General features: G+C 35.9%; 2 protein-coding genes across 5 annotated transcripts in view; one reads left to right on the top strand and one right to left on the bottom strand.

The window, feature by feature from the left end:
• Window positions 1-4,766: 4,766 nt before the first annotated feature.
• On the top strand, window positions 4,767-8,394 carry krt97 (keratin 97). Its single transcript, XM_067396391.1, has 8 exons — window positions 4,767-5,227; window positions 5,547-5,629; window positions 5,929-6,085; window positions 7,076-7,240; window positions 7,329-7,454; window positions 7,702-7,922; window positions 8,023-8,075; window positions 8,172-8,394. The coding sequence occupies exons 1-8, from the start codon at window positions 4,805-4,807 to the stop codon at window positions 8,276-8,278; spliced, it is 1,335 nt and encodes a 444-aa protein (XP_067252492.1). The 5' UTR covers window positions 4,767-4,804; the 3' UTR covers window positions 8,279-8,394.
• A 94-nt stretch (window positions 8,395-8,488) lies between these two features.
• The window catches only part of ptpn4b (protein tyrosine phosphatase non-receptor type 4b), a 38,911-nt gene continuing 19,538 nt past the window's right edge, over window positions 8,489-27,861 (bottom strand). For 3 of the 4 annotated variants that reach the window (XM_067396387.1, XM_067396389.1, XM_067396388.1), the window contains 15 exons: window positions 25,108-25,176; window positions 21,428-21,562; window positions 21,164-21,322; window positions 15,469-15,628; window positions 15,309-15,389; window positions 14,919-14,975; window positions 14,529-14,685; window positions 14,254-14,426; window positions 13,546-13,636; window positions 13,398-13,459; window positions 13,155-13,301; window positions 12,576-12,704; window positions 12,347-12,495; window positions 12,117-12,252; window positions 8,489-10,756 (listed from right to left, as the gene is read on the bottom strand). In XM_067396387.1, the coding sequence (XP_067252488.1) occupies window positions 10,658-10,756; window positions 12,117-12,252; window positions 12,347-12,495; window positions 12,576-12,704; window positions 13,155-13,301; window positions 13,398-13,459; window positions 13,546-13,636; window positions 14,254-14,426; window positions 14,529-14,685; window positions 14,919-14,975; window positions 15,309-15,389; window positions 15,469-15,628; window positions 21,164-21,322; window positions 21,428-21,562; window positions 25,108-25,176 (1,804 nt within the window). In that variant the 3' untranslated portion in view covers window positions 8,489-10,657. The remainder of the gene's footprint in view (window positions 10,757-12,116; window positions 12,253-12,346; window positions 12,496-12,575; window positions 12,705-13,154; window positions 13,302-13,397; window positions 13,460-13,545; window positions 13,637-14,253; window positions 14,427-14,528; window positions 14,686-14,918; window positions 14,976-15,308; window positions 15,390-15,468; window positions 15,629-21,163; window positions 21,323-21,427; window positions 21,563-25,107; window positions 25,177-27,861) is intronic. The other variant, XM_067396390.1, reaches the window with a different exon arrangement.

Below are 27,861 nucleotides of genomic sequence, written 5' to 3'. Positions count from 1 at the left end.
GACAATAGTTTTCAACCAGTGGGTCGGTTCTGATATAGAGTTCAATAACACCTGGAGAAAGTTAGCCATTAGCGTTAGCAAAAAAACTAGTAAGTTTGTTTAAATCAAGGAGGTTTGTAATAGATTAAGAATGTGAGTTAGCTGTGAGCATTAATATTAAACTGGTGAGTTTGTTTTAATCTAAAAGGACTGTAGGCTATACATGGAGAAAGTTAGCTGTTAGCATTAATATTAAACTGGTGAGTTTGTTTTAATCTAGAAGGACTGCAATACATGGAGAACGTTAGCTGTTAGCATTAATATTAAACTGGTGAGTTTGTTTTAATCTAGAAGGACTGCAATACATGGAGAACGTTAGCTGTTAGCATTAATATTAAACTGGTGAGTTTGTTTTAATCTAGAAGGACTGCAATACATGGAGAACGTTAGCTGTTAGCATTAATATTAAACTGGTGAGTTTGTTTTAATCTAGAAGGACTGCAATACATGGAGAACGTTAGCTGTTAGCATTAATATTAAACTGGTGAGTTTGTTTTAATCTAGAAGGACTGCAATACATGGAGAACGTTAGCTGTTAGCATTAATATTAAACTGGTGAGTTTGTTTTAATCTAGAAGGACTGTAATACATGGAGAACGTTAGCTGTTAGCATTAATATTAAACTGGTGAGTTTGTTTTAATCTAGAAGGACTGCAATACATGGAGAATGTTAACTGTTAGCATTAATATTCAACAGGTGAGTTTGTTTTAATCTAAAAGGACTGTAGGCTATACATGGAGAAAGTTAGCCGTTAGCATTAATATTAAACTGGTGAGTTTTAATCTAGAAGGACTGTAATACATGGAGAACGTTAGCTGTTAGCATTAATATTAAACTGCCGAGTTTGTTTTAGTCTAGAAAGGCTGTAATACATGGAGAACGTTAGCTGTTACGTTAGCTGAACGTTAACGTTAGCTAATCAAAGGCCTGTAATAGGCCTACCTGGAAAAGCTAGCTGTTAATATTAACATTAAACCAGTGAATCTTATCAAAGAGGTCTATATATGTAGCATTAAAATTCATCTGGTGACTTTTTCTGATCATGGATGTCTATAACTGGTGAAAGTTTTAACATTAGCATTAGCATTCAACTGGTAGGTCTGATAAATGATTTTGGTACTTAAACAGTTAAAAGCTGCTTGAGACCTTAATTTTACACTTCAGTTGTTATTTAGGAGTTCATGAAGAGGTGATTCAAAGAGATGCTTCAATTTAACCAGAATTGGCAAGATAAAGATATGCTCAAACAGGATTAACTAAAAAAAAAAAATAAGAAAGAGGCTAAAATGTAATAAAAACACAAACTGTCAACGGTCTTTTGCTGTTAAATGACTCCAGCAAAGTCACTTAATTATCTTTCATGATACAGTCAAAACAAATATTCATGTCTCCCAGTGAAAAAGCACATTGTTCCGCAAACATGAAACATTCCATTCGCCTGCTTCGTTATTGGAAAATGTGACTGTGTGAACACACTAACCACACAAAACATGATCAAAAGCCATGAAAAGAACAGCGATATCACAACAGCCACATGAAAAGGCAGATTTAACAAAAAAAACATGCAGTCAATGAAAAGAGACTGTGACTTTAAAAGTAAATTAGTGAAAGTAAGTTGTTATACTATATATAATTACATCAATTTATATAGCCGATAGTTAATTAATCTGAAAAGAAGGTATCGAGGCATCATCATTTAAAAATTACGAAAATGAACCAAGTGACCGCATGATGAAGAGGAAATCAAGGTTGATTTGTTATACTGGATGATGACCTCATCATAATTATCTTGGTATTTAAAGATATAAATTACACATAATCAATTTACACTATACGTCAGCATTTAAAGTGGTTAAAATGACAAAGAAAACTGGTTCTTTTGCACAAAAACTACTGTGGGTCAATGACAGGATTCAACCACGAGGTATCAGCTTAGAGCCCAGAACACTGATATCAATAAAACACTTGCATGTAAAGGGTTTAAGTTCTGTTTTGAAGCGAATCCTTCACAAAAGAAGTCTTTAATTTTTTTTGTCACTGATTGGCAGTCGCCCCAGGTGAGAAAACAGACTGTGAGTCTCAGAAAATAATTAAGCAGAGGAGTGTCTTTGATGATTAAAACCATAACAAGGATGGGCACACTTAGACTCGTCAGACAGGTCCGGGTGGCGAAACAAACCGTTGGTTTTTGGCTTACTGAGGCGTTATGTTGACCTTTAAGCCACATGACCTTTGTTATGTAAACAGAAGCAATGCATCTAACAGTCTGGACAGTTTTTAATAGTTTTGTCCAACAGGTAGAAGCGTGTGAGAGAAAATCCACTTATAAAAATTGATGAGTGTTTGATATACAGCATGTGTTGCACTTTAAACTCTTATTTATAGTAAACTGATTCAATGTTTAAGCCTTTGTTTGTGCTGAAAAAGCCAGTAAATCCAGTATATGCTTTCTAATGCAAGATTTTGTTGTTTTGATTACCACTTGCCCCTACTGGTATCATCTTGCCTACATGAAACCACAGCCCAGTATCGCCTTTACATCTGAATACTGCAAGTTCTTCAATCAAAGGTCATTCTTTAGTCAGAGGACTACTAAAGACAAAAACAAACATCTTATAAATGATTATATATATATATGTATATACAATCCCAATATACATATATATATATATATATATATATATATATATATATATATATATATATATATATATGATATTGGGATATAAGCCTATATGTAGAGTCATTGAGAGATGCTGATTTGTAATAATATACAGTTTGTGCTCATATTATCTATTAATTTATAAAGAGGCTACATGTAAGAATTTTCATGTATTTTTCGCTTTTTAATTCCCAAGTGAGCAGCTTGTAACGAAACTTTTTAAACGAGACCTTCCCCGACTTCGTACGTTCCTACTAATTTTATGTGAAGGTCTCGGGACGTTTTTGTTCAAAATTCAAAAGGATGTGACGGTTACGCGCGCTCCCGAGAGCCTTCCGTCTAATGAAACGAACGATTATATTTTATACAGGATAATGCCGAAAGAGCTATTCTGTAAAGCAAAGATAATTTTGTTTCGTTTTTAAATTAACGTTTTTATTATTATATATTTGTTGTATTTAGTTACATATTTCAAAATAATTCAGTTCACCACATGACTTGACACAGATTACCCCAAAGTAGGTTTTTTATTTATTTATTTATTTATTTACAAGTCATGTGTACAGACTCTTTACACCAATTTAGAGGACGACCACAGGGAATTGTTATATCACAGCTTACCCCACTCTTTCCTAACCTGATCAACCCGAATCAAAACAAAAGATTCAAATTAATTAAAACCGCCACCAACAACGGGGTTTTAAGAAATTCCTGACTCCAGACAGAGCCCTTCCTCAAAGGGAGTGGTGATGCACGAAAATGGTGACTGTGTGAGAGGGGAACAACTGAAGTGAACGATGGTCATATGAGATCTTCTTTAAAGAAGAGATTGATTAAATGCTAAAGAAGACGTGGATTTGGTCTGGATGAAGTGAGCTATGCAGGTGGGAGTGTAAAGATAACAGAGAAAACGACACTCCCTCAGTAGTGTATGAGAATTAGGCTACGAGAGGAGAAATAAATGACAAAGGGAGAGGTGAAAGACAAAATGATTATGCACTCAGACATGAACATGGAGGGAACACGATCTTGTGTGTGTAATTGTACCTCACCTTTGTACGGCGTGTCTAGAACATATAATCACAGATGCACATGACTCGAAAACATTGTAATTACATGCCTTAAGGCTAATTAAAGTGTACTTTAATAGATAATGATGCTAAATGACTGGGAAAAAAGTAAAAGTTCACATTTTCAAAACGTCATTATTGAATTATACCTTCACATTTCCCATTGACACTTTCATTGGGAGCTTGTTTAAAACAACCATTTTATGGCGCAGTATGGTGTTGCATGATAACAGTTCATCATTCTAGTACTATGATCACTGACTAAAGTATGGCCTGTTTTGTTGTAATCAGGTAAATCAAGCATATTCCATACAATTTCACATCTAATCAGGGCGTGGAGTGACAGTGATAATGAACTAGTGGCTTAAAGTCCTCATTCTTCACATACCGAAGAGGGCAATCACCTTATCATGCAGTCACGGCCAATGCAACTGGTATAGAAACACTTTCATTTATAGCCTGCGTAAAGTATAAATTGGTTTGTTGGATTTGTTTTATGAAAATCCTAACAGAATTAAAAATGAAGCAAAAATATTTCACATAAATATTAATATTCAGATCTTTAAAAAAATTCAATTTAGTCGCAATAATGCGTATTTATAAAACAGCATGCATGAAAATGATAGAATAGCGTAATTGGTAAAACGTTTTTGTCATGTCACTCCGCAACCATTCTAAATATTAAATAGAAACACATGAATGTATGAACTACTGACCTTTTTTAATCACTGCTAACGAAAGTTATAAAGTGGTACTCTATTGTCATGTCTATCCTGACCCATTAAACCTTAAACTCTAATCGTACAATCATGTTGATCAGGTTAGACGTGCCTCAGGGCTCTGTCCTGGGCCATTTTACAGGCGCACCCTGGACACACCTGTTTGATGCTTTTCCGATAATCATTACCATACATAAGCTGAAATAACCCCACCCCTTTGGTTGGTCAAACCATATAAAAGATCCCCGGCTCTCCAAAACCATTACGCAGCTGTCAGAGGTGACAAAGCGCAAAGGTAGCAAGAACGGAAACCATGACTCAGGTTACTCAGTCTTTTTCACGCAAGAGCTTGTCCAGCTCAAGCTCTCGTCCCTTCACCTCCCACTCTCTCAGCGGTGGATACTCCAAGCGCATCGCCGTCGGTCGTGCACCAAGTGTCTATGCAGGTGCAGGGGGATCCAGCGTGCGCGTCTCTTACGCACAGAGCAGCAAGAGCGGTTTCGACCTGGCCAGCGCGCTCGGCGGGGGTGACAATGGCTTCGGTGTGGGCTTCAACGAGAAGTCAACCATGCAGAACCTCAACGACCGTCTGGCCACTTACCTGGAGAAAGTGCGCTCCCTGGAGAAAGCCAACGCGCAGCTGGAGCGCCAGATCCGGGAGTGGTACGAGAAGAGAACCCCTGTCTCCAGAGACTACAGCCACTATTATGTCACCATTGAAGATCTGCGCAAAAAAGTGAGTCATTTTACATGATGGAGTTATGTAATTTATATTATCTAGTGTGGATTAAGTTATCAGTGTTCTTATCAAAAGGAAGATAACCGAATGAAAACTGAGATGGTCTTTATTTCATTTAATATATATAACTAAATGTATCTAATTTTCAATTCTTAAATGATCAGAAAACATAAAAAGTAATCTATATATTGATATAGACATTAGAACATTACAGAATATATTAAAAAAGGTCTGAGAGGTTTGTTCCAATGCAAAATGTTTGGTTTACCTTCCTAAACTGTAACTGAGTCTAAATTCTTCATCTGTTCGTCTTCAGATCTCCATCGCCAGCCTGGACAATGCCAGAATCATCCTTCAGATCGACAATGCCAAACTGGCAGCCGAGGACTTCAGAGTCAAGTTAGTACAACAAGGAAAAACCTTTACCTTCAAATACCCTCCTTTAAAACGTCTTTTCATGACGTTTGTGTTGATTTTAATATCAAATCCCATTCTAGTAATTGAAACTTACTATAATTTCCCTGCAAAAAAAAAAAGTCTCATTAAACCAGCCAAGACCAGCAAACTAATCTAAGATGCTTTTCCTCCCAGCAGGGTTTGCCCTGTTTTTATGAGCTTGTTAATGTCACACCCAACATTTTAACACTTCAGTTAATCTGAATTCCTATCCTAACCATTGCTATTCTTGGTGGCTTCAGGTACGAGAATGAGTTGGCCATGCGCCAGTCCGTAGAGGCCGACATCGCCGGCCTGAGAAAGGTTCTGGATGAGCTTACCATGACCCGCTCAGATCTCGAGATGCAGATCGAGGGTCTGAAGGAGGAGCTTATTTACCTGAAGAAGAACCATGCAGAGGTGAGATCAAAAATGAATTTTGGCCCTCCAGGCAGGACAAACCTGGTGGAGTGAAGCAAGACTTTACCCATTAATCCATCAGACCAATAATCTTCTCCAGTCAAGTGTAATTTTGAACATATTATTGCCCTATTATCAACGCTTGTCCTGTAATTACCCATAACCTGAAGCCTTGGAGTTATTTCTCCTATGTTCAAAGCTTAAATGGTTAGTTCACCCAAAAATTACAATTCTGTCATTAATTACTCCCCCTCATGTCATTCCATATCCATAAGACCTTCGTTCATCTTCGGAACACAAATTAACACTCCCAGAAAGCTACTAAAGACCTATTTAAAACAGTTCATGTGACTTCAGTGGTTCAACCTTAATGTTATGAAACTTTTTGTGCGCCAAAAAAACAAAAATATGACTTTATTCAACAATATCTAGTGATGGCCGATTTCAAAACACTGCTTCATGAAGCTTCGAAGCTTTACGAATGTTTTGTTTTGAATCAGTAGTTCGGAGCGTGTATCAAGTCACGCCCCCCAGTGGTGAACCATTGAAATTTCGAAACACCTATGAAGTAACAAAGCCTCTAGAGTGAACTAACCCTTTAAAGGTGCGGGCATATTTTTATTTATTTTTTTACTGTTGTTTGGCGAAGTTTTGCGAGCAAAATCCAGTAATTTCAACAGGAATCTGCACGATCTGGAGTTTTGCATATAATTCTGTTCACAGATCTCGCTAATTTTTAAGTTGGCCACGTGACTTTGTCGCACTTTCAAATCAAGAAACTTAAAGCACGCAAATGCGCATGACCAACTTAAACGACCAAATCCTATTGGAAAGACTGATTTGGACAGCAAAATTTAACTGAGCGACCACACCTTAAAAGTCAAATTCACACATCTCAAACAATACCAATTCCCACTTTTAAAACCAATATGAAAAACATGCAATAAATGAAAAATGACATAAGCTAACTGCTATATCATTGATCTGTAGGAGATCGCAGCTCTTCGCGCTCAAATGTCCTCCAGCAGCGTAAACGTGGAGGTTGACGCCGCACCTCAGCAAGACCTGGCCCGCATCATGGAGGAGATCCGACATCAGTATGAAGGCATCACCGAGAAGAACCGCAGAGAAATGGAGGCCTGGTACAAGGGCAAAGTAAGTGCTCATTCTTATTAATCTAATCTGCGATAGCCAATCCGCACACAATCAGCTAGATGTTGACCTCAAACCTCTTTCCCTGCAGTTCGACGAACTGAACAAGCAGGTCACCACCAGACAAGAAGAATTCTCAATGTCCCGCAATGAAGTCAACGAGCTCAGGAGAACACTGCAGAGCCTGGAGATCGAACTACAGTCACAGCTTAGCTTGGTAAAAGTCTTTTTAAATGCGTACCATCTTTACTTAAACATTGAAAATATTTCCAATACCACTAGGGGGAGCTTTATTGGATCTAATATACATAGCCACACCCCTAATTATTAATCTATGCTCAATTGTCTACTAGCTTTGATTTATAATATTAAAAAACAATTCTCAGTAGCTGCCTCTAGAGGGAGCAATTTAACATGCATAGTCCCATCCCCTCACCGTTCTTCTATGCTTTATGTTATGACAGAAAGCAGCTCTGGAGGGCACACTGAGAGAGACAGAGTCACGCTACAGCCTCCAGCTCAACCAGTTGCAGGTCGTCATTAACAGTCTGGAGGAGGAGCTTTCTCGGATGCGAATTGACATCGAAAGACAGGGCAGTGAATACAAACTGCTTCTGGACATCAAGACCAGGCTAGAGATGGAGATCGCCGAGTACAGGAGACTTCTGGACGGAGAGGACATTCAGTAAGACTGTTTTACAAATAAATAAAGCAAATGATTATTATAATGTGTTTCTAAAGAGTTATATGAACTTTAATAAAATCTTTTTTTTTTTTTGTTACAGGAGACAGGTAATCAAAGTTGTAGAGGTTGTAGCACCTCCTCCTCCCCCCAAGCGTAAGTTTTTTTTTTTTTACATTGAGAAAAAAATAATCAAATATAATAAAATGTTATATTTGTTTTATATTTACAAAACTTTTTTTTTTTATTCAGACGAGCCTGTGGTGACCAAGCGCGTTCGCACAGTCATCGAAGAGGTGGTTGATGGGAAGGTCGTTTCTCGCACAGAGGACGTTGACGTCGAGGTCGTGAAGAAGTAAAAACAAAAGCAACAAAATCTGTTAAGTCAGCATGAATTCTCAGCCTAAAATATGGCTGTTCAACACCTCATGTGAAATCCTAAGAAAAATACAATAAAAAAAGACAAGCTGCAAAATCAAAAGTGTTTGTTCTTTCATTCTTGGATGAATGTTGGGTCGATATTTATCACAAACAACACTGAAAAAAGGAGTTTGAGCTGTATTATATTTGATTTGACGTGTGTCACAAGCGCCAAAAGAAGAGTCAGCTTATTTAAGCACAATTTCAAAATGTACGCCAGTAAGAAACAAAACATTCTGTACAAAAGACGTACTCGCTCTCTCACAGACATACAAACACACAAACACAACTGTGAGATATACAAACATGACAATTTCCTCAGTACTTTTTTTGACGTTTTAAAAACGTACTAAAACAAAAATAACCACCGTTATCTTTTCAGAACACTTTTAATATATAACATTGTATTTACAAATATTTCACATATGACACTATGTAGTTAAGAGCCCCCCCACAGGTGTCTGTATTTGACAAAATGTTCAACATAAATAATTAAACAGCATATTTTCCCCATCACACAATAACAGTATAAATTCTACAGTAGCACAGCTGACTACCACAGTCAGTTGCAAAGTGCTGTCCTTTTTTCGTTCGTTTTTTTTTTCGTTAAATACAAAAATACCACCACTTCCGACGCATCGCCGGTAGTAAATTTCTAGCTGCTGCGCTATAACGACGTACACTGAAGCAAAATCGGCTCACATTCAAAACGGTGGGCGGGATTGGTCCTTGACGCCAAATCGTTTGCGCAATGGCACCGCAAAACATCGTACAGGGGGAAAATGTTTGAGATGGTGTCAGATTAAAAACATTTTGCTCTATAATTCAAACTTATTCTTTCCCTTCAGAATGAGAACTTCATGTTTTGCAAACTAAAAACTTAATTGATCATCAAGCATTTGTAAAATGATGCACTTGAGGTGAATAAAACGATAAAGTGGCCGATGAGTTCTGTAAATGCCATCATCATCTCTACAGCCATCATAGCAAGTACTAAATGAACTATGACCACCTTACGAGTATATTGCATGTAATAGCTAACAGGTAAAAAGTTAGAGAAGAGGAGATATGGATAAGCATAGCCAATGATAAACAGAATTTTGACCTGTATCTTCAGGGAGAAGAGCAGATATTACTCCTCAACAAAGAAGGAAATTGTTCATACAGGGCAAACAACTACAATCTGAAGGTAATCGGTTTCTTACAGTAGAAGTTTTGAAATTTAGATTGTAAACATGGAAGAAAATTGATATTTGAGACTATGATGATGATGCTAGACTAAATCGTACGTTAAACTTTTAATTTGCGTCCATACTCATCAACTAAGTATCCAGTTTCCACCAACAAAGCTAATGTGAAATTCACAGCTTTAACTTCTAAATAAAATGCTTCAAAGATCTGGCAAACGTGGATCTGAGAGCAGTACAGCTGCCTGATGCATATTTTACGATACAAACGTCAGGCGTTTTACGCACTACACGTAGCCTTGCAATAAATAGCGATTAGCCAAAGCGACGCACCAATTGGTTTTAGAGGCAAACAGCTGTGAAATTTGGCAGCAAGAAACATCTTCACCATGGCTCATTTTCAACGCAGCTGGTGCCTGTTAATTTCACTAAATTTAGAGACAACCGTAATGTTATCGTGAAACTAGCATAAAGTACTTTCGTTACTTGATACAATCTAAAGTACCTTGCGAATAACCTCGAAATCCTTAACGCGTCAGGGTAAAAACGAATGAAATGTGTCAAGAAAAGCCTTGTCGACTGACAGCTTTTGTTTGACAATTAAAAAACAAAAACAAAATGTACGTTAACAATTTAAACCTATGTTTTAAACGTTAAAACTAAACAGTCACAGTCAAGAAAAGGGAAGAGAATGGGGCGAGCACCTGTTGCTTTTAAGTCAACTGTTAAAAAAAAACAAAAAAAACAAAAAACAAATAAATAACCAGTAAAACATAAAATGCTGTCGTTAGTTGCAAGTTAATTCTGACATGGACTGTGGCTCATTTCAGCTTTTGGCACGAAAGCAAAAGCTCATTTCTTTCTCCGACCCAAATAGTTAACGTTATTAACAGTACCTATTAATCAGTAACCTGATACTGCGTTTTTGTTTTCTTTTCGTAAAAAACGAAAAATCCCCTTAAGTCATTGTTTGTCGCTGTAAAGTGCAATAGTGCTTTTTCGTCTGTATTCTAGCTTGCAGGCAGTCATGTCCACAGCCTTCCAGCAGGAGGCAACAGCGAGCTGAGCGCAGATCTCACAGGCAGTAGTTGTAAATCACAGAAGAACCTCAGAAATGCTGAAGTGTGGTGTTCATTCTTCCTTTTCGACCGGAGGCTCAGTCTCGAATGGTTTTACAATCTCCTCTTCGTAAACTTTCAGAATCGCTTCGCAGACGAAACGGTACTGGCTCTGCAAACAAACAAAAAGGAAATCAAGTGGCTGCATGATAAAAAAAAAAAAAAAACTATGCATAACAGATCATTCAACGCAATCTGGTTGTACACAATTTTTGAGAGTCTGTACACAAGGTTTGTAGCATTGAATCTGCGAAATTTATAAACTTAGATTGAGATTTTCATAGCAAGTCAACTATGTAGAACTTTTTGTTTTGGATAAAAGCATCTGTCAAACGAGTAAATTAAAATTTGTCCTAAACATTAAAGGAACAGTTCAACCAAAATGAAAATTATACTATTATCACCGGCTTCCAACAACAGCCGTACGGACGTATGATGAGGTGTAGAGTAAGCTTAGGTGAGAACTGACGAATGAGAAAGCACAAAGGATAGAGCAAAACAAAATGGTGGTCACGAATTAGAACTCTTAGAAGTCTTAGGATTTTGATGGCTGCGTCCGAAAACCTAGGTAGCAGTCTTGCTGCCTCACTGTCTTATAAGAGAATGACTTGTACGGCAGCGTTTGTGCATGAAGGCACCTCACGAAAATGATTTCGGACAGACTTCTGAGGCAGCGTAACAGTTTAATGATCTACAGCAATATAGCGCGAGCTTTGGTGAGAACTAAACAAAGATTTAATTACTACAGTAGTAATTTCTCGATAGAAATGATATCAAAATTGAAATATGTTGATCAAAATCATACATTTGTACACAAACTGAGCAGCAAATGCAACTTTCGGACGCCATCTTTATTTTTCTAGCTCCACTGTCACAGAATGGAAAGCACAGGATTGTGGGATATCAAAGGCAGCTAAGGATACATTTATGCTTCCTTCAAAAATCGATCTGAGGAAGGTATCTCATGAGAGAGGAAGTAAAGCTAATTGGATTCGGACGTGCCTTGATGCCTTACTACCTTGAAATGTGTCCTCAGAAGGCAGCATTTTCCAGTTTTCGGACGCAGCCGATATAAGAGGAGCTACATCATAGGTCGGGTCAGATGTCACCCTTCTGCCGGGACTCGACTCTTGTGAAGCCAGTGATTATAGTTTATAAAGTTTTAAATATGGAAATTTTCTTACAAAAAGCCATTGTTTCTCTTTAGAAGGCATTTATTAACTTACTGGAGCCGTATGGATCACTTTTATGGTGGATGGATGCGCTTTTTGGAGCTTCAAAAGCTGGAAAGGGCTAGGATATTATTTATTATAACTGATTGTGTTCGGCTGAAAGAAGAAGTCATATACAACTAGGATGGCTTTAGGGTGAGTAAATTATGGGATAGTTTTCATTTTTGGGTAAACTATTCCTTTAATCAATCAAACAGTCTCTTCCTGTCTAAGAGGGCGGTTGAGGACCAGACTACTCACAGGAGTCTGGATCATCATGGCACGCTGGTCTCTCATGGCTCTGACGATGTCTAAGGGATACACCGACTGACCATTTTCTATCAAACACATCGCTGTCTCCATGGTGATAAGCACCCCGGTGCGACCAATCCCGGCACTGAAAGAGAAAGGGGTGGAGTCAATAAACAAATCATTGTGTTTTTTTTTTTTTACTTATAAGAGATAATGTCAGGACATGTTCAGGGCCTGACCTGCAATGAACCACCACAGGTTCTGGAGTGTCGGCTCTTTTGCTGCGTACTTGACTGACAAAGTTCAGGAAGTCCGACGAATCATCTGGCACGCCGTGATCGGGCCACGCCAAGTACTGCATCTGACAGATCTGCCTTTCTTCTTTACTCTGTACAAACATCCAAACAGATATTAGCACATATGTTTATTTACACTAATAGATAAGGAACATTTAAACAGGTGTGTCACCTCCAGGTGTGTAAGAGTCAGATCTCTCAGCAGGTATGCAGAGCTCCCTTCCTCCGACACGCATGTAACCTGGAAACCTCCATAGGTGCCACTTGCAGAAACATTTGGCCAGTATTGATGACATTTCACCTGAAAGGTAAAATGTCCAATTTACCATATTAGCCAAAATCATCAATAGTAAAACAGAACATTTTACTGCCACACATTTTGATGAGATTACAACCTTGTGTAGGACAAAAACAAAAAACATTTGACTTCTTGAAAATAAATATTTAATAACAATTAATGTAGGGCAGGACTTGATTTATCTGGTAGGATTTGATTGGATCATGAGATTTTGGAATAACCTAGCCCATAAATTCATTGGTTAATATTTTAGCCCCGCCCTCAAGGATTATATCAGCAGAAAAGAGACGTTTTAGTCAAGAATCATCTTATAGTTTATAAATATCAATATATAAAAATATTATATAGTATTTTTTATAATTTGTATAAATGTAAATAATTCAATTTAATTAATAAATACTAACTTTTACTACCTTTGTGTGAGTGTTTTTTCATAAAAAAAAAAATTCATACCCTGCCACGTTCAACTTGTGTTGTGAGCATGACCACAAGGGTGGCGCTCTGTTCCCACACCATCTGCCAAAAGTCTGAGCAGGTACCAGGAAGTGGCCCTTGGCAAGCAATATACCGCTTTACTTCACCTTTACTTGGGACTTCCATCTGAAAACACATACAAATATATACAGATTTTCAATCTCTCTGAACAAAACTTTACCAAAATAACTTAAAAATAAAAATAACCAGAAGAATGCTCACATTGATGAAATTTGCATTGATATAATCATCCGTCCCCTTTAATACAACTCGAGTGGTGTCATCTGTGTCACAAAATAAACTGTTATGAATGTCCAGCTAATCTTGAAAACATTTCAGAGTCCAACACAAACACAAGCTGTGTACTCACATGGAGAAATGTCCCGATAACGGTTTTTGGAGACATTTTGTGGCAATCTGGCGCATGACATGGACATCCCAGGACGTTTCCTGTACAGTTGCTATAGGAGTAAAATACATATTTGCCATCAAACATGTTATGGGGTAAAAAAAAAAAAAAGACATTTTCTATCTATATTAAGACACGATGAAGTAAACAAAAACAACATGAATTTAACATACGGTCTTGTTTACTGTATGTTTCTGTGTACCATTAGCATGTTATATTCATAACCTAATTATTGCTAATTAACAAGCTAAATTAAGCTTTCGGTTAGTACAAGTTCGTGACATAAAAACGGCAGGCTCAGCAAACAGGAAGTGATCGAGACAGCCTAAAAAAAGTGCAGCAGGAAATTATGTGAGAAGAATATGATTCAGCCGACAGCCCAGAGCAGTTGAATATTTTTAGATAAAAAACAACCAGAAATGAAGCTCAAACTGGATCTACAATGACTTTTCAAATAATTTTTGGTTCCAAATCTTTATCAGTTTTACTGGTAGCCCACTGTATGAAGAATTCTTGGGTATAATATGTCACAGTTTACTTTATTTTGCTATCCTCACTTACATAAATGAACTATAGTGTCCTGCACCCACTAGTAAAAATATATAAAAAATATCTGAATAATATACACTTGAAATGTATATCCATCTGAATGTATCTCTGCTGACTTACATCAAACTGAGCAAGCACGGTACCGCTGGAAAGGCCGTCTTTCAGCAGCTGTATTGAAGACCTCAAACTATCAGCCTCCGAGTGGCTCTGCTCTAGACCGGACGTCTCCGGAATGTACTGGAAATCTGGCTCCAGATCCAACTTCTCCTGCTCCTCGTCCACATCATAGATAGCTGATGGAAAAGAAATGAGAGAAAGTGAGTGTATTATAAATTTTACACACAATTCTAACTCTTAAAATTTGAATTTTGGAGCTCCATCCAGGCGGATCGTACCATTAGGTCTGACAAGCAGAATGAGCTCTCCTGATTGGTCCTCACAGCTGGCCTTAATTATCATAACCACATCATCGTGAGTGTGCTCTGAGATATCGCGGCCGTTAATCAGCACGACCTGGTCGCCCTCGTTGAGGCGCGGCATACACATATCAGCCTAAGAGAGGTCAAAGGTCACAGATGAAGGGTTAGGGTTAGAAAAACAGTGACTGGTGAAAAATCAACATACATTCAACAATGTTCAAAAAACAAACTGAATTCAAAATTGTTTAAAAACTTTAATATTCTTTATTGGATGCAATCAAGAATCATTCATCATCAGGCTAAGCTGTGTGACATGTCACCTGACTTCAAAAGAAAACACCTGATCTGAGTGATGCAGAAATTTACCGGAGTTCCTGGAGCCACACGGGACACTATGATGGGCATCCTCTGATCAGCGCCACCCTGTGGAGGAGGAGAATTATCTATTTCTCTAATATATTATGGGATATATTAAAAATAAAGAAATGAATAAATAAAATTACATACAGAATACATTTTTTATACACAAATATAAATAGCTACAATTTAATAATGATAAATTAATACATAATATATAAATATAAATGGATACAATTGTAATTAACAATTTTAAAAATGTATATTTTTATATAATTTAAAATGGTTTATAACAATTGTTATTTAAAAAATACATATATAGTTTTACATATATCAGTTTATACATATATCAGTTTTAGTTCATAAAAAGCGCAATTATAATGCACAATCAAAACATACCTTAACGTTAAATCCAAATCGTCCGTTTTCATCTGGCCTCATTTTAATCAGAACAAGATTGTCATGAGGCACGGCTCCATTCTGTGGAAACAAAGACAATATGAATCATTTGAATCCAGATGAACAAACACATGTAGTGTAAAGTGTGAGTTTTCCTCACCATGCTCTTTCCTGACGCCGAAGGTACATTGTATAATTCGCTGAGGTGGTCGTCCAGCTCGTGCTGAGACTGTGATCTGCCGTTGTGGGTCAGAGGGTCTTTTCTGGACTGTTTTGGGGGCAGAGCGGGCGGCTGCTCATCGGTCGTTACATCGGGAGACCTGAAAAAACATGAATGCAAAGGTGAATGACTGAATACTTCACATACTGCATTTGTAGGGCGCTTAGTGGTCAGGGCTGGTAAACCAAAGGTCCAGGTTCAAACATGAACCAAATAAATACATAAAAATGCATAAAGCAAATGTTTGAAATTCTAAAAGTAATGAAAAAACAAATTATGGAAAACACTCAAGTGTAAGTGCATAGCGCCATCTATCGCATTTTTAGAGAAACAAACATCACATCTCTTCTAATGCCACACTGGTACCATTTAAAGTCACCATGAAATCAAAATTGACATATAAATACATATATATATAAAAAAATGTTACAACTTTTGTATTTGCAGACCTGAATGTAGAGAGACTGGAATCTACAGATAAAATATTAAACAGCTTTTACAATTTTAATACAATTTTCACATACCCATATTAAAATCTGGTTGATACAGATAAACAGTGATAAATATGATTAAAATACTTTTTTTTTTATATTTACATATACATTTTATGTAATTTTTTATCTAAAACATGTAAACTGAAAACTAAAATCAATAGATTTTATCAATGTTTTGGTACTTAAGTGAATCTAGGTATCTGAATATTATTAATACTAATAACTACTCAATTTGACATTAATAAGTGATGAGAAAGTTGAATAATTGCAATGTGTTTAGTCCTTTACTATAAGACAACACTCTTCAAGAAACAGTGCTCTTAAAATTTGGATCCAGCCTCTTAAGAAGACCTCAGATGACCAACACCTATGAAGAGACGGTGCCAACTCCTGCGAGGACTTCAGAAGACGCAATCATCTGGATCAACATGCACATTCCCAAATTTCTATATATCCTAATTATTGTTAATATGTAATTCATTTTTCCAGGAGCTCGTTGCTTCTACCTTCAGATAAACTGCTAACAGAGATTGTAATTTAATTGCCTAAATTATTACATTATTAGCTAACTGCATTCTTTAAATTGTGATGTTGACATGCATTCTCTGTAAAGCTGCTTTGAAATGATATGTATCATGAAAAGCGCTATAAAAATAAATGTGAATTGAATTGAATTGAATTTAATTAAATCTATCCAATAAATTTTGCACTAGACAGGAAGAAACAAAATGTCCAAAATTGAATATCCAATATTGGATAAATATCTGATGCAGTTGAAATTTTTTAAATACTTTTTTGCAGTTTTATTATAGCAAAAGTAGAGACCTTTGACTTCTCACAGACCTTTTCACTTAGGAGTGTTTCATAAGTTTTCCAGTAGTGCACGAATACTGGATGAGGATTTTTGCCTTTACAGAGAGCACTTTCAAGCACATTGAATATTTTAGAGCCAATCATAACTTTAATTCACTCCTTTTTCCAAGTCTGAAATTTGACATTTTCACAATCCCAGTTTTTTCCATGACCATCCATGGGAACCTTGCCTGTAAACGGGGATAAACTGAACTGTAAACCATCCAAGGATCATGGGTAAGATGATCTGATTCCCTCATAATCATTTGCAGACTTTTCATAAAACAGCATTGCCTAGGCAACAATGATGATTTATGTTCTGTAAGTAAGTAGCAGGAGGCATAAGCGGCGCTGTATATCTGCTGGGTGTTTAGTGAAGATTTCCAACAATTCATCAAAGCTCAGCATATTTGCATACCAGGCGGAGAGTATTAAGACCCGGGACTGTTGCTCAGAGAGAAGCCATGTCTGTGTACACACACACACACACACACACACACAAACACACACACAGTGTCTCATTATGAATGCTCAGATTTCAAGCATGAAAGCCCCTCTACTCTGCAGTCTATAGACAGCGCTCAGCGCCCTGGCCTCCGGGACATTTACATAATAAAAACAAACGAGGCGAAAAAAATTCACCGTTACAACGAATAGCAGGATTGTTTCAATTGTCAGGCTGAAGGGAGAGATATCCGATTCGTCTTTTGTGTTGTTTAACTGTGGGTTGAATGTGCATAGTCGAAAACGCGACGTGACACTAAATAGACGAAATGAATGAAGGCTGGTGCTAGTTAGCGTACAGTTTTAGGTCAAGCTGCCTTATAATTAGACTTAATGTAACACTCAGGCTTTGTTTTGTAGAAAATATCAACTTTTAAAATGTTAGGGCTGTAATAACTAATTGATTAAATTTAGATTTTAAACTTTTCTCGCAAACAATGAGACCCACAAAACATTAGCAAAACGAATTTCATAAATGCAATATTTTGCGTAAAAATGGTTTTACGAATAATTAACTATATTGTAAGGCAGCCATAACTAGGCAATAAAATAAAGAAGAAATAATAATGAAAATTGCTGAGATTTTTTTGTGTAAACTACAAACTGGCACAATAGTTTGCGCAAACATGTTTTTACTTTGAGTAAAAAAGTGATTTTACATAACGTTGGGGTCGCAAATATTTAGCAATGAAATCGATAAAAACTTATAGCGAAATGTAAGAGTCCAAATGTAGCGAAATCATTTTTTTTTTCAGCCAAAAAAATGTAGGCCAACAAAAACTAAGCAATAAAAATCCATAACAACTTACAACAAAAACTGCTGAAAATTATCGTCAGTATCACTTAATTACATTTTTTTTTTTTGCACAATGTACAAGAAAATCATGCTAGAAATAAAATTAATCATTTAAAACAAATAAATCAATAAATTAAAAATGTAATGGTTGTTACTAGCACTAATAAAGTTTAAAAAATATATAAAAACTTAAGAATAAAAAATATATATCTAGCAAAAACAATCTAGCAATGATGCAATTGTCATTTGCTTACTGAATTTTGATTAGGCTATTATTTCTTGCAGCTACTGAATTTTGAATTGAATGATTATTCTTGATCACATTTCACCTTTTAAGTACAGGAATTTTTTTCAGGTCAAAAAAAAAAAGAAAAAAAAAAAGATAACAAGCACGACTCATCTTTATGAACATGAAAACTCCACAACAAAAGTCAACTACACACAGTGATTCAAAGGTGAACTGGACAACCCAGATTTGGAAATTCTGACATTGCGAAATGAGATTGGTGGCACGATCTGAGAAAGGAAATGCGTGATATGCGTGGTCACAGCTCATTCCATTGGAAAATAATGCTTGGTTCACCGGTGTGAATTCAATCAGTCCTGCCACCGTCACACACTGAACTGTGCCCACCACAAAGCTCAAATCAATTTCCCCTAGCTCAAAAGCTTGCTGTTTCTCAGACTGAAACGTGTGTGAAAACAGTGTTTAACCAACAATGTGTCATTTCGTCAGAGGTGTGTGGTCACATGATATTAAACCTCAGGTTGCTAGCGAGAGTGTGTGTCTACAGTGTAGTGCTAAAATAAGAACAGCGGAAACTTTGATGACTCAAAGTGTGTCAGTCCAGCCCTGAAAACTCATTATCAAGCAGATCAAAATCTAGAAATGAGTAATCTTTGAATACAAATATTAAAATTGTCTAACTGGACACAACAAAACTAAAGGGGTAATAGATTACCTGTTAGAACTTTTACAGGACACACACTAGCAAACATAAATACAGTGTGGTTGTCAAACACATGAGAGTTTTCGCATCATAACATTTAGCCTATAAGCTGTACTGGGTGGAAAATTCATGTGGCTTATCTTCACAATAGCCTGAAACACACTGCCATGACAAAACTCAACACGTCAGTCTGACAAAAACATTATGGTTAAAAATAATTTGACAACTGAGTCATTGAAGAGGATGAATGTTTGTGATAAACAGCTATATGTCTTATGTTAACACTGTTACATGTAAATTATAAAGTTACATATTAAACTCAAAGCAATAGTTTACACAAACATGTTTTTACGAATGATCAACAAAATGTTAGGGTCGCAAATTTTAAAAAATGAAAAAATAAATAAAAATATTAATGTATTGTGAAAACCATTGAAAATGAATGTATATATACACATTTTTACATTTACAACCTTCAATTTTGCATATTTGCATATGCTTTAAAGATACTATAAATAAAACATGCCATTTATAATAAATTATTAACTTAAATAAATCAAATTAATCAGCTTTATAAATAGCTGTTAGTAGCACTAACTTTTAAAAGTTACAACTTTTACTGTTAGAAAAGCATTCAAAATATTACAAATCTGCCAAATTATGTCATTGTCATATTTGCATATTGAATTGCAATTATTCCTTTGCTAAAACAATGAAGAGGATTAAATTTTGTGATAAACAGATGTCTTATTTAAACATTCAGTGTAAACTATGAACTTGCACATTAAAGGGGTCATATAATGCCACTTTTACAAGATGTAAAATAAGTCTCTGATGTCCCCATAGTGTGTATGTGAAGTTTTAGCTCAAAATACCCCACAGCATGTTAAATTTGAGGGTGAGCAAAAATGCTCAAGTTTTTGTGTGCGTCCCTTTATATGCAAATGAGCTGCTGCTCCCAATAAGAGGGTGGAGTTTCCAGAGCTCGTGTTCTGGCAGCTCCGATTACCTCATGCAGGCTCACTGAAAATGTCTTCAGCCTTTTATGTTCAAACCGGAGTCGGACAATGATGGAGAGACTCACAAAGAAGTGACAACAATGTAGAATGCAACAGGACGATTCTGAATGGTTAGTTGATGAATTGATGTAGCTGATGTGGAGTTAACTATCTTAAAGTCATTGATTAGCATATTCTGTCATGATAATCTATAAATCGCTTGTGTGGGAACCGTTGAAAGATGCATGAAGATAGATCAGGTATAGTTTAGTTTAATTACGGTTATATTGTCATCTTGCTTTTATGACATGCTATTGCATTTGTGTTACAAACTATATTGCAATAACATGGCCTCAGCCCTTATTTGCATGTTATCGAGGACAGGGTTTATGTAAATTTTATGGTTTCTGATGTCACCAACCCTGGAAGAAGCTCGTGGTAGTCCCTACCAGCCGTTTGTTGTCTTTAAAAGAAAATATCTCCCTTTGCTTTGAACTTTGAGCATCATAACTTTGCAGATAGTGTGTAATGTTGCTGTTTGAGCATAAACAACAACTAAAGTTAAAAAAAGTGAAATCATAATCAACCACCCCTTTAAACTGAATGCAATAGTTTGCATAAACATGATTAACAAAATGTTTTGGCCCAGTGAAACTAATAAAACTGTATTGCGAATATTGACCGTTTTTACACTTAACCTTTTTTGCACAAATTGTATAGAGTACATTTAGATTTAGTGTAGATAAAACTAGCAATTTATATTACATTAAACATTTAAACAAATAAATGAACAACTTGATCAACTATCGGTTTATTAGTAGCACTAACTTTTAAAAGTTAAAAATTTTACAGTAAGAATGTTCTGCATTCAAAAATATTACTAATTCATTGTCATGTTTGCATACTGAATTGTGATTGTTTCTTTTCCTGAGACATTAAAAATAATATGTTTGTGATAACGAGGACAGTTTTTTTATTTATTTATATTGTTTTATGACTTGGTTGATCTTGAGTGCCTAAGACAAAAAGTTAGAAACTCACGGTGTCGAGTCCAGGCTGATGCTATTGGCCTGCGTGGAGGAAGCAGACTTGTGATTGGTTAACGTCTGGCATGGCGAGTCATCGATCACGTGATCGACCAGGTGACCGATGGAGGACGGCCTAACCCGCGCACCCTCAGTGGTAAACACAGAGTTACTGCTGAGGAAAGAAACAAATTAAAAACTTAAACTGTGTAAGTGACTGCTAACCCACAGATTGGACGAACCTGGATACGTGGGTAAGTTTGTGTTTGTGTGAACTCACTGATCGGGCGAGTCTGGCGGAGAACGGTTCGGCAGACTCTGAGTCTCGAGTCGGTCGTCCGAGAGGGAATTCCTGCTGACGGTCTCCCAGTCCAAACCGCTCATCAGTCTCCTGACCAGAGGCTTGCTTGGTGACCTGGAAACACATTCGATTCACAAAAGATCATTTATAATGTGACAACCTGCTCCATCAACCAGAACCACAAGAAACATTGTAGAATTCAATTTCCAATGTAAAACACAAATCAGAATATTTTGCTTTTGAAAATTTTAGGACCACTACTACTGTGACATTACTTAGCATTTACGTAAACCAACATTTGACACATATACATTATATAACTATCAGAATTACGATCTTTATACAACCTTTTATTTTTATATTACTATTTTTGGCAGTGAAACAGTAGTTTACAAACAAGTGTTCTTTCCTGTTACCTTTGGTTTGTATACATTCCACAATCTTAGTGTAAACTTTAGGAATATTGTGAAAAAATTTCAACTTCAACATTATTTGCAGTATGTAAACCAACAAGGTATATTTTACACATTGATTTTTTTCCTCAACTAAAGCTTTAAAGTTTGCAATGAACAAACACTAATTTACAAACTATGTGTTTCCTGTTACTATGTTTATTACTCCTGAAAAAAGTGCCTCAAAAGTCCATTTTACAATTTTGCGATATATCAACAAATTTACGTACACCAAAATTGCACATTTTACATGTTACAATGTTTTTTTTTTTTCAACAAATACATCAGAAAAAGGTTACAAGAAATACACCAACACTACTCTTTCCTGTTACGATCTTCATACATTGCTACTCCTAAAAACTATAAATATCAAACTTTTTCTGATGAAACATCCAAAAAAATGATTACATAGAAACTAATTTTCAAAGAAAATGTTCTTTTCGGTAAACTTAAGCTACTCCTTAAGTAACTACACTAGATAACTGTAGTTACAACAAAAATGGTTTTCTTTTGCCTTGTTCGTACACATGCTTCTTCTATCAAAGTGCCCTGAAACTTTTCTCAAAAGTTACTTACTGGATTTTGTACACTTCAGAAATACTACTAAAAACATTCCAACTTCAACTCATTTTGTGATATATCTTAACATTTACATAAACCAACATTTTACACATTTTACAATGTGTTTTTTCCCCCCAACAAAGATATCAGAAAAATGTGAGAAGCAATACGCCAACACTAGTTTACAAACGCACGCTCTTTTATGTTATGTTACGATGTTCACACGCGCTTCTTCTGAAAACCACAAATATCTGTGAACCTTTAGACTGAGACATTCCTCAAAAAGCATTGAGGACCTTTAAATGATTATCATATACTAAACCGTGAACAAGTCTGTGTAGACAAAAAGAAATACCTCCTTGAAGTGTGATGAAACATAAACCGTAGTTTAATTTTCAGCCTCAGCATCTTCGAACAAACTCTGCTCTCGAAGCAAACTTCTGAGTGTGTTTTCACAAACATGTGCACAACATGCGCACGCCCTTCACAGCCGTGTGCTACACAGCCCTGCTTATACTTCCTGTGTTTGGGTGTCGTTCTGAGAACATCTGACCACACACCGACAAACACACACTGACACTTAACACCAGAGGGATCAAAATAGGCGGGATGCATCACACCCAAACACATGTACACACACAAATCGGCACACTATCAAACAGATGTGATGGTATCAAATTTTCATGTTGCGATAATTGCTGAATCTTTTCTCATGGTATACGGTAATATCACGATACTGAAATATGGTGCGAAAAAAAGTGTTGTCATACTATAACAGGTTTAATAAATTGTTTTTTTCTTATTACAAAAAGAACTCTGAACATTTAAATACAATAAAGCAATACACAAAAATGTATAAAGTAAACACATTTCAAACAGTTTAAAGTGCAAAAGAATTATAAAGAACAATAGGTAACGCTTTACCATAAAGTATCATTAGTTAGTTATTATTCTTTAACATTAGTTAAAAAAAAAAAAAAATAAAAAATACAACGATCATGTTAGCTCAGATCCATTAAATAATAGTTACAACTTTTGATTTTAATAATGTGTTATTCAATGTTGAAATTAACATTAAGATTAATAAAAGCTAAGTAGTATTGTTCATTGTCAGTTTATGTTAACTAATGAAGCCTTATTGTAAAGTGTTTATTGTATCACGGTACAGACATCACGTTTCGGTGCATACAGTCAGACTCAGTAGGTCAGCGTCATTAAATCAATGCTTCTCGATTCGTGGCTCGATTCTGAGATTTTTCGAATACAATGTGATTCTCTTTCTAATTGATTCTGAACTTAGTTTTTGCAACACAACAGGAAAAAAGCCAAAGATGAAGAGACGCTCTCTGCACCAACTCAAAACTAGATGGCACCCAAGAGCTTGCTAGTAGTCTATACGCTGAGTTTCGATTCGTTTTTGTGACGCGCTCCACAAGCTTTGCGGAAATTAACCCGAGACAGCAGAAAGCGGAATCCTCTTTGTTTTCTTTATTTTACAAAAGCACAATGTTTTGCTATTATTGCGAGTGTACGCAAATAAAAATAGTGACCCTTTACAGTTTCGAATGATGTCTTGCTCCTATCTGTATGACCATAAATGACGGAGTATTTTAAGTTGTTATAATGAGACAAAATCATTTGGCATTGTGCCGGATTGTGTGGTATAAGTATCACTATTACAGTCCAGTGATGAAATATGCGTGTCCTAGAAATGGGAAGCCTCAGGTGTCGCTTCACTCGCCGTCTCCTAATAGAAAGTTGAAGTAGTCTCCTTCTCCTTCTCGCTCATCTTTCCATGATTTCTTGAAAAAGCGTAATATTGAACTTTGTGCATCCGCCATAGTTAATGAACTCTCACGCATAAAGAAAATGACAGCGAAGGCTACGCAAAACAGGTTAATCAAACCAATAAGTTTGAAAACAGCCTTTGTCTTTTACCGCACAGCATTGGTCAATCAATCAATTAGAGTAACAAATCAACAACTCCTTAATTTTTTATTTTTAGTGCTTAATACACTCGAGGAGGCTGTACTGTATCAACTACCTTAGGGGGGACTAAATGCTGCTAGGTGGAGCAAACTGCATGTTAAAAATAAATGAAAAGAAACCTAGCATTTGTTGTTCTTTCCTGTTGTACCGAACTCGTATCAAACCGTGACCCCCTGTGTACCATTACACCCCTAATATAGTGCTGTGAACCAGGGTTATTATAGTTAACTAAACCCATTTTTTGCAACTTGAAATAAAATAAACGTTAACAAACAATAAAATATAAAAACTTAAAATTATATTTCAAGGCAACTTTTCTTGGTACTTGATATTAAAAAACAAATAAAAATGTATAAAAACTGTAGACATTTAAAAAAAACAAAAACAAAAAAACAACAACAACATTGACAAACACAACAAATTACTACAATTTAAATTAAATTTAAAATTGAAACAGAAAATATGAAAATCAAAAACTAATTCAAATTTAATAAAAACTATAATAGGATCTCAATATACTAAAACAACACTGCTGTGAACAAACAAACACAATGGTTGGGTATTACTACTGCATAACTTTTCACTTCCAAAAACTCTACTTACATAACGCATATTATTTGCAGCGTTCCCCTCATTGGTTATTAAAAAATGTGTTACCGTGCAAAAACTCTGTTCTTGATGCCTCTTTCCTTTCCGTACTGTACAGACTGCGCCTCTGTCCTCCCACTGCAAAACAGCCAGAACATAGTGTCACTGCAGACTCTCAAAACTCAATTTGTGCAAGAATCAGGAGAGATAGCCGTACAACAGATGACAAAATGACTTCTAATAAGGGTAGGCGATATAAAATATATAAATCGTATCTTTTTCAGCTTTTCGACTAAATTCAATATGACAATTTGATATGTATGCATTTGTAATTTGAAACTTTCTATACAAAGAGTAGATATAGAAACATGTATTTATTATATTAATTTATATGTACAAAGTTAACAAACCGATAAACCATAATATTAAGCACACTTTTACTTTTAAAATGTGGGAAATGAGGGGGAAAAAGTTGTTAATAACCATTAGCTGAATCAGTGTTTTGAACAAAAGCAGAAATAATTCAGATCAAAAGGAGCTGATTTGCATGTTCCCATACTTGCATGTCACAAGACAAGGAGAAAAGAACAGCAAAAACAATATATTGATGTTAAATCTTGTTTTCTGAAAAAGATAAATAAATAAAATAAACAAATAGCCCAAATTAAGAGTTTATGCTTAAATCAAGAAAAAAAACAATGTAGTTAGCTTTGAAATGTAGTTTATTTTTTTGCACATTTTTTTCTTATTTTAAGAAAGACTTAATATTAGGGCTGGGCGATATGGCCAAAACACTTATCAAGATAAAAATTTTAATTTTATAAACATTTTTATCAGTCAATATCGATCATTACCACAAAAAAAAAAAAATTAAAGGCAGTGAGTGAAAGCTGTAGAAACCAGACAGTCAATTGTGGTTTTAAACTACTCTTTATTGTCAGAACATTACAAATGCTCCACTTTTCACTTTTCCAGTCATTTTTCCATAACAAAATAAATATATTCAAAGAAAAATTAAGAAGAGAACAGCACAGGCTGCAATATTAATAATATTACATGTTTCGTCTCTTAGAAAGGCACATTTGACACTAGCTCGAGTTGACAGTAGTAGCTTGAGTTAGGAAGCAGATATAAATTTATGTTCCTTAACAAAAACAATAACATCTGAAATAATTGTGACAACCTCATTTTTATATAGTAATTTAAATATTTTGTTTTGAGTTTTATTAAAATTAACCGTTGGTCTTCTTTTATAGTAGCACACATTTAGATCATGTTAACCACAGTTAAAACCACGCATTTAGCACCTCAATACCATGGAAAAATATATGGTTTCTATGGTATTTGTATGAAATACATTTAGTATAAATGCACAAATGCTGTAGCATAATCACAAAAAAAAAAAAAAAAAAATACTGTAATTAAATTCCATTACTCCTTTAACACATTTAACACGTCTACATTAATAATATCATAAAACTCAATATGAATATCCCACATTTCTGCCACAGTACCATTGTGCAGTTAGTGTTACTGGAGAAAATCCATGGTAAATGATGGTGATTTGTAGATTGTAAAACCTTCTGACTGTGTCGATGCACACAGTGTTTCTCATGTTTGTCAGAGCGGTTTCATCTGGCTTTGAATTCAAGCGCTTCTCACTGTTTAGTGGTTGCGTAGTAAAGCGAGTAAATGTATGAGCTCTAGTAAGCTCGCACTGCCGTTTGAACTTTGAGCCGAGTCGATAAATGGTCTTTGTTGTGGATCAAATGAGTAGCGCTGTTTCGTTCCGCTTTTGCCGCATACACATTATATCAAACATTTATCGGACTCTTGTTATCAAGGAAAATTATTTTGTGATAATTGTCGTTACTGTTTTATCGCCCAAACCTACTTTAAGGGGTGGTTCAGTGTTTTTTTTTTCTAGGCTTGATTGTGTTTTTGGGGCACAGTTTAATATGTCTTAATGCTGTTTTTTTGAAAACGCTGTATTTTTCATATATTTTAGCTTTATTTTACACCTCTGTTTCCACTGTCATTCGAACGGCTCGTTTGACTTCCTGCTTCTGAAGCCACTTCCTCCAAAATACGCATTGTGCTCTGATTGGTTAGCTGGCCCAGTGTATCCAGAGCCATCGTGATTCGCTGAAGTGTCCGGAAACTACCATTTGTTACCGGTTACGTGTGCTTCAGTTATATTGTATGCTCATTTTGATTATATTGCTGTATCAAATTGAGCCCGAATCAAACCCAGATGGCTTTTAAAGGACGTTTAAGAATGGTATTTCATTTAGTATTTGTGTCAAAGTGTTTAGATGCTGTCACTGCTGTCTGTTAGCTTTCAATATATAGTTTTATCCTGATTAAAGCTTTACTGTTGCCGAATACATACCTGTTTAGTAGCATTTTTGTAAAGGTAGCGTTTAATTTATAGCATGAACAACAGCTTCTGCTTTTAAAGTGGGAACTGATTCTTTCAGTAATAGCCTTTGTGCATTCACTAATAGCCATCCAGCATTAAACTCATATAGATTGTGGAAGCTGTCTTCAGCACCACATCCAGTGTAGAAAATATCACAGATAATAATGGGTTCTATATCTTTTGACGCGTCGCGCCGCTCGCGTCCGGTGTGCACAACTTTTCCGCTTCCATAAGCTGCGCCACATGGCCTCGCCCACTTTATTGTGTGTTCCCGGGGGCGTGTTTTGCAGGGTTTATGATGTCACCAACCCGGGAAGAAGCTCGTTGTAGTCCAAACTGGCCATTTTTGTAGGCATTAAAATGCCTTAACTTTACAAGACAATATCTCTGTGTGCATTAAA

The sequence above is a fragment of the Chanodichthys erythropterus genome, chromosome 10 (genome assembly GCF_024489055.1).
Source record: "Chanodichthys erythropterus isolate Z2021 chromosome 10, ASM2448905v1, whole genome shotgun sequence".
Taxonomy (NCBI): domain Eukaryota; kingdom Metazoa; phylum Chordata; class Actinopteri; order Cypriniformes; family Xenocyprididae; genus Chanodichthys; species Chanodichthys erythropterus.
Note: the sequence above shows the minus strand (reverse complement) of the source record. Positions and strands in the feature narration are given on the sequence as shown.

Bases quoted from the DNA above. Each gene is read 5' to 3' on its own strand.
- krt97 (XM_067396391.1), top strand. From the start codon at position 4,805: ATGACTCAGGTTACTCAGTCTTTTTCACGCAAGAGCTTGTCCAGCTCA. The intron at 6,086-7,075 runs GTGAGATCAAAA...ATTGATCTGTAG, and splicing joins TGAAGAAGAACCATGCAGAG to GAGATCGCAGCTCTTCGCGC. The intron at 7,455-7,701 runs GTAAAAGTCTTT...ATGTTATGACAG, and splicing joins TACAGTCACAGCTTAGCTTG to AAAGCAGCTCTGGAGGGCAC.